Source organism: Sinocyclocheilus anshuiensis, unplaced genomic scaffold, assembly GCF_001515605.1.
Source record: "Sinocyclocheilus anshuiensis isolate Anshui unplaced genomic scaffold, SAMN03320099.WGS_v1.1 scaffold2148, whole genome shotgun sequence".
Taxonomy (NCBI): Eukaryota; Metazoa; Chordata; class Actinopteri; order Cypriniformes; family Cyprinidae; genus Sinocyclocheilus; species Sinocyclocheilus anshuiensis.
Window position 1 is genome coordinate 47,414 of NW_015546208.1, and position 7,413 is coordinate 54,826.

The window sequence follows — 7,413 nt, forward strand, 5'->3', positions numbered from 1 at the left end:
CACCCTCCCCCCCCCCCCCCCATTCTCTTTGATGTAATATCAACTTCCCCTATGGATCTGATGTCTGGCTTGCTTATCTTGTCTGAAGGTTCTAGTTGAGGAGAAACTGCAGAATAATCGGTTCACTTTAAGACAATAATTAATTCATCACCCATCACTTGGATGCAAACCTGTGGGATTAGCAGACCATTGATCTGTAATAACTATATCAGTCCTCCTATGTGTGATGTGTACAGATTAGCATATAGGCTTTGGCAGATGGGGAAGAAGGCATCTGCCAAAGCTTATTTTCACTTTTGTGCTCCGTTGACTGTAAACCCCCTCACATAACATGAAATCGCAGTGTTACCTCACCCAACATGAACTACATATTTAAACACAGCTAGCTGCGAAAGTTCGACAACAGCCTCGGGGTCGCAGGACCTTTGCAGACATCTTCGCCACAATGCTCTCCTTTTCTCCTTCACATGTCTTGTGAAATTCAGCTGTAACTTTGATCCAAAGGTTTGATGTTCTCCCTGTTTGACAAAAAAAAAAAACTAAGGTATATCTTTCTTCTCTTTGTTTTTAATGAGACCCAGTTGCAGCAACAGGCCAGTTGACATTAACTTGCGCTGGCCAGTTCCTGAAGTTTGCTACACCACTTTGGGTTTATTTTTCTCCTTCTGCTTTCTATTCCACTTTGATCACAATTTTCTGTGACAACTGGAGAATCGTAGGGGTTTTTTTAGCTAAAAGTGGACAATCGCATTCAAGTGAAATCAAACATTATTAGACAGTCTGAAAAGAGTGATTCTGCGAGCTACTGGAGCGATGCCGCCAAGATTTTCTGTTTATATGGTCTGATGTGTGGCGCTGAATTGCACTGAAGCGACAATTTGCTGTGTGGATACTTAAAGGGGTCATGGACTGAGAAATCAAAAATCCCTTGACATGTAAGAGGTCATTGTACCATAAAAACATCCTGTAAGTTTCTAAACTCAAAACTTTCTTGTTAGTCTAAAAACAGCTTATATTGAAGCCAGTCTGCCAAAACGTCAGATTGTGGAATGTGTCACTTTATGACGTAATAGTGTGGCTAAACACCGCCTCCGCAGAAAAAGATCAACGCCTGCTTCTACATCGCTGCCTGTTTAGCCCCGCCCACCAGTTCTCCATTGTTGCCTGTTTAGCCTCGCCCGCCGATTCTACATCACTGTCTGTTTAGCATCGCCCGCCGATTCTACATCGCTGCCTGTTTAGCCCCGCCTACTGATTCGCGTATGTAGTGAAATTACGAAAGAGGCAAATGCAGAAACAAACGATAAATTATTATAAGTGGACATCATTACATTATAAGTGTACCTCAGAGAACAGCACAAAATAATAAAAAAAAGGCAGTTCATGACCCCATTAAAGAACTACAATCATGGACAACAGACAAGTGTGAGTTTAGATAAATGGCTGAGTTTATGAACTCCATCACCCATATAATGGGTTAGTTAACACTAGCGTGCTGCTAACACACTGTTGAACTGACACACTATTGAGGTGGTGGTTGCACTGCCTGCTAGACGTCCATTGTTAGTGTATAAACTGTTCATGTGTCTGACGGATGAATGTCTCCACAGACCTTATGCTGCTTTCATAGTATCATGAGCACTTGTGAGGTTGTGTTAATGTCTGTTGTGTTTCCACTGATCTCTTGCATTCAGCCTTGCTGTCTTTCTTCACATCTCGTTCTTTTCTTCTGTGTGTTCATTCATATTGAATGAAGCGGCCCTTTAGCACGTTAATCCAGTCTGTGCGTGTGTCTGTCTCAGCCATGAACGACCTGCTGCAGACGATGGCTCTGTCTGAGGGTCAGTGGTCCAGCAGCACGGATCATCTCGACGCTCCTGACGAGGCCATCGGCGCTCAGCACAGGAAGGAGTTTGGATCCATGGACTACACCAGCCTGACTCTGACCCTGACCCGCGGCCGCAGAGCTCGCCACCGCTCCGATACAGGTACATTCACTGCAGGATACAGAGACACATGTGATCAAATAGAACTGCATTTTGTGTTGCTGAGCATGTGCTGTGGTCTGGTCTGTAGGCAATGCCGTGTCCAGTGATGACATCACTCAGTTGTCGTCGGAGGAGTGCAGTGTGCTGCGAGCTCAGGGTGAGTAAACTGCTCTCGGCACACGTGGCTCTGGTCTCTGGCGCGAGCGTCTGTCCCGCTCCATCTGTTGGCCCGCTGTGATGTCATCTGCTGCTCTGACTGATCACGCTCCAGCTCTCAGAGCTTTCATGTTGCATCACTTAGATGGCTGTCTAGTTAACAGTGTGTACATTCTCTAAACAAATTCATTGCTTAGACTAAATATTGATTTCACTGTGATCCTGCTCCAGACGGCGAGTAAAATGTGCACGGCAAAACAAAAATGCAATAATACTTTGTAATCTAGTCATTATTACAACAGTTGGGAACGTCCATATGTTTCACAAATATCGTTAGGTTATGCGCCAGTGTTTCCTGCACACAACAACAACCGATGTGTGAGCCGTGATGTCTGATTCACAAACACTTATGCACTCGTTCTTTTTAAGGAGTCAGTTTAGAAAATGCATAAAACAGCCTCAAACCTGCATTTAAGTTACAGTGAGAGTCAGTCAGTGAATCAATCAGAGCCGTTACTGACTCGCTGACTCGTTACTCGTATGACAATGTGCAATCAGACATTTTTTTCACTGACGACAATGAGACGATAACGAACTAAAACTCTTTTTGAATGACAAAAACGATGACGTAAATCTATTGACATTTTCGTCAACGAATAAAAACGAGAGAAAATGTTAGGGAGGGACAATTTGGGAAGAGATTCATTCAGAACGAATCTGCTGCGTGGTTCAGAGGTTAGATGCGTACATATGTCAATATGTGGGAGTAAGAGAAGAGCAGACACATGGATAAATCTGACGACGCAAGAGAGAACTCAGTTCGGTCCGGTTTTCTGAGCGCAGACACTGAAGCACACACACAGAAAGCGCCTCTCACAGCGCGCGAGTAACGTTACTCTTTCGCGTCGCATGAATGGAGAATTACACACAAAAAAATCAAAATTTGCTGTCAAAATTAACACTGCGTGCAATTCAAAATTACATAATTGTGTTGGGTAATGAAGGCCGTCTACACATGTTGGAACAGTAATCAACATATTTTATTTGTTTTTGTTTTTTCAAACGTGTGAATATTCATACAAACAGTGATATTTAAATGTGACAAATGCAGTCAGGAAGCAGCTGAGTGTGTGTCTCTCAGGTGTGATGAACGGCAGCGGGAGCAGCGGTGACGTCACTGTGCGTCTGGACAGTCCCCTGAGACAGATGTCAGCGCAGCACAGCGCTCTGGAGGACAGATCTGCAGGACGTGAGGTGGTCTCCCTGCAGCAGTTCCTGGAGGAGAGCACAGAGCCAGCAGAGGTGATGCTCACGTACATCACACACTAAACACACCTCTTAACACTGTTCCCCGGGGTCAAGAACTGTCCACTCAGACAGGAGGAGACCAACCGGTCCAGTGTGGTCTGTTTTTGTGTGCACTTAGAGATGAGCTCCTCTGAAATCAGTCGACCGCAGTAATAGAGCAGCTGTCTGACTGACTGTACGGCTGGTGATAAGAAGTAAACTTAACCCATGAGTTCACAACCCGCAAACACTACCGATCAAAGGTTTGGGGCCGGAAAGATTTCAGAGTCTCTTCTGCTCACCAAGGCTACATTTATTTGATCAAAAATACAGTAAAAGAGTGAAATATTATTACAATTTAAAACAGCTGTTTCCTATGAGAATGTTGTAAAATGTCAAAGCTGTATTTTCAGCATCATTCCTCCAGTCTTCAGTGTCACATGATCTTCAGAAATCATTCTAATATGCTGATTTGCTGCTCGAGGAACATCTCTGATTATTATCAATGTTGAAAACAGTTGTGCTGCACAATATTTTTGTGGAAACCATGATGCATTTTATTTTTCAGGATTCACAGATGAACAGAAAGTTCAGAAGAACAGCATTTATTTGAAATAGAAATCTTTTGTAACATTATAAATGTCTTTACTGTCACTTTAGATCAGTTTAATGCAGCCTTGATGAATAAAAGTATTGATTTCTTAGCGACCGCAGTCTTGAATGGTCACAAGCATCACTGTGACCACTGCACTACCATTCAAAAGATTGGGTTGCTAAGAAATCAGTACTGTTCAGTAGGGCTGGGACGATAAATCGATGCAGAATTGATTCGTGGATCGATTCTGAGATTTTCAGAATGCATCGCGATTCCTCTGGAATGGATTCTGAGCTTATATTTTAACAGCAGATGGCGCTCTACTCTAGTTTTTATCCGCACACTCAAACACTCATGAAGAGCTGAAGAGTGCTTGTGCGTTTGGTTGAGTCTGTAATTTCACCTCAGCTCAGAATGCTTTTATGACGCAAGATTAATGTAAACACAGCCCACTGTGAACACCCTTGTGATTCACTTCAACCTTTCCGAATTTTATGAATGATTATTTTAGGTTCAAGTGTGTGTGGAAACAAGCAGAGTACAGCTGTTTCTAAAGCATGCAGCGCCATCTGCTGTTCACAACTAAGCTCAGAATCCACTCGAGAAAGAATTGCCATGCATTTGGAAAACCTCAGAATCAATGCTGAATCATTTCTTAATTCACGATGCATCGATTTATTTTCCCAGCACTACTGTTCAGCGTGTCACAGACGTCTCGTTGACATGTTCCTGTCCTGGCAGCGATGCAGTAGTTGTGTTGATGATAGTCAGATATAAACAGACACTTGTGTTCGTCTTCTCCTGCACAGGACGCTCTCTCAGCACAGTCGTCTGGTGTGTCCGGAGCCGCGCCGCAGGCGTCCAGAGAGCGAGTGAAGAGCCGTGGTATCTTACGCTCGGCCAGCAGTGCACGAGCCGGTCCACCGGGACGTCCCAGCCTGCGCCGGGCCGAGAGCAGCCGTGCCAAGGGCTCCGCGTCGTCTCTGTGTGTGCCGGAGTGTCTGGACTCGTCCTCAGGCCTGCCCCGCGCCAGCAGCGTCATCTCCACCGCCGAGGGCTCCGTGCGCCGCACCAGCATCCACGAGCTGCTCTCCAAGGACAGCCGGCAGCCCGTGCTGGTGGACCCCGCGCCCTCCAGTGAGTACGGCCCCGCTCCCCAGGCCCTGCACAAGTCCACTAGCATGCCCTGCCGCGTACAGGAGCCCGAGCTGTCCAGCCTGCAGGCCTTTCTAGGTCCCTCCTTCACCGTAGACTCCATCTTTCTGGACTCCATCTTTAGCGAGCCAGCGGTGACGGGTGGTGCTAGAAACCAGGCCATCCTGTCCCTCAACACGTCTCTCGTTAGTAGCATTAGCGGCACTCCCCATAGAGCCCCTGCGAGCCAGCCCTCAGACGAGCGGCCCGCTGACTCTGAGCCCGGGGCCGGGGCCCTCTCGGAGGACGGCCAGTCGCTGTGGTACGAGTACGGCTGCGTGTGACTGCATGAGCGCTTCAGTGACTGCTGACCTCTGACCCCTAAACTGTCTGCATGAGTTTGCTCATCTGTGTCTGTCTCGTGTCTTTATGATTATCCTGTTGAACTGAACCTCCATCACTGTTGTATTAGCTCCACCTGCTGTCTGCTGTGTTTGTAACCGCTAGAGGCTGATCTATATTTATGACCATGAGGCTTGTAGAACGAGTCCCATGATGCTTCTCTGACGGTGTTATTTGTCTGGTGGTGTTTGTGTGCATGCGCTCAGGATGAGTGTTTCACGAGTGATGTGTGCCGTGCGCGTCACGCTCGAGGGGCTCTGTACAGGTGAAACGCTCGTGTATCTCCACCTCATTGCTCTTCTGTACTGTCCTGCTCTGGTTCTGCAGATGTGGAAGTGTTACAGGACAGCAGGAAGTCTAAAAGCAGAAGAGCTCAGAGTTGAATTCTCACGGTGAGTGTCAGTAGCAGTACCAAAGTAGCAGAAACGCATTCATCACTAATCACAGTCACGATAATCAGCATCTAGCATTCAATAACATCAGTCAGGAATACTCTCACACTGAATCTCTGAGTTCATGGAAACAGAAACAACATAAAGACGGTGTTTTAGGTATTTGTTGAATGTCATCTTTTCACAAAGTACTGTGACTGAAGGCTGGCAGTGTCACAGTGTCATGTTATTTTTTTCCCAGCCATATAAATTAAAAACCTGTTTTTAAAGAAATGAACCCTTTTATTAATCAAGGATGCATTAAATTGATCAAAAGTGTCAGTAAAGACATTTATAATGTCACAGCAGATTTCTATCTCAAATAAAAGCTGTTCTTTTGAACTTTCTGTTCATCTGTGAATCCTGAAAAATTACATTATAATATTTGACAGTTCTTATTGTATTTACTGTATTTTGATCCCATAAATACAGTCTTAGTGAGCAGAAGAGACTTCTTTCAAAACTGTTTCAAAAGTCCGACCCCAGTTGATTGAATGATAGTGTATATGTTTTAATGAAACGGACACTCCTGTCTGACCAGTGACCAAATGAACCAAACAAACCATTCAGAAGTGCTTTTCTTTAACTTACACCATCACAGTCAAATGAAGAGGAAAGCCTGGATGTTCAAGCTCATCAGAAATTATATTCTGAAGAAACTGTTGTTCACACAAACATGACGAATCCTTTCAGACAGAGTAATGACCGTCAGACACGGTCAGCGCTGCATGTGTCAGAAATGACCCAGCAAGCAATAGTCAGTTTAAAAGACGTCTCTTAGCCGTCTAAACACAGCCCAGACGTCTAGGCTAAAACAAGCCTAAATTTGGGCTGTCAGTGAACATTTAATAGACGTCTAACCATAGCCCAAGAATAGACTAGTCATCAATAAGACGGCTATTAAACGACTACATGTACAGGTGCATCTCAATAAATTAGAATGTCGTGGAAAAGTTCATTTATTTCAGTAATTCAACTCAAATTGTGAAACTCGTGTATTAAATAAATTCAATGCACACAGACTGAAGTAGTTTAAGTCTTTGGTTCTTTTAATTGTGATGATTTTGGCTCACATTTAACAAAAACCCACCAATTCACTATCTCAACAAATTAGAATATGGTGACATGCCAATCTTGGAGAGGGTTTTGTTTGTTTTTTACCATTGCTCCGGATCTTTTCCAGATGTTGAAACTCCTCCTCAGTTTCTCCAATTCTTCTGAGTGTGTTCACTGTATAAATTAATGTGGATTAATCTTTGTCAAAGCTGTGTTTGTTCTGTTGTTTGCTCTTTCGCCTCTTCTTGCACTATTTTAAAATCAATTGAGTTTGTAAACACATACAAATGATAAATCTTTTACTCTATTAAATTTTGCCATTAATCCTCTGAACACATGCGTGCTGAACCGTGGGCTAGTCACG

General features: G+C 44.4%; 1 protein-coding gene across 1 annotated transcript in view; it reads left to right on the forward strand.

Moving 5' to 3' along the window:
• Positions 1 to 5,954, forward strand: part of ccdc88ab (coiled-coil domain containing 88Ab) — a 40,644-nt gene extending 34,690 nt beyond the window's left edge. Inside the window, exons 26-29 of the mRNA XM_016503443.1 lie at positions 1,803 to 1,988; positions 2,077 to 2,145; positions 3,286 to 3,446; positions 4,836 to 5,954. Coding sequence (XP_016358929.1) covers positions 1,803 to 1,988; positions 2,077 to 2,145; positions 3,286 to 3,446; positions 4,836 to 5,504 — 1,085 coding nt within the window. The 3' untranslated portion in view covers positions 5,505 to 5,954. The remainder of the gene's footprint in view (positions 1 to 1,802; positions 1,989 to 2,076; positions 2,146 to 3,285; positions 3,447 to 4,835) is intronic.
• Positions 5,955 to 7,413: the final 1,459 nt, after the last annotated feature.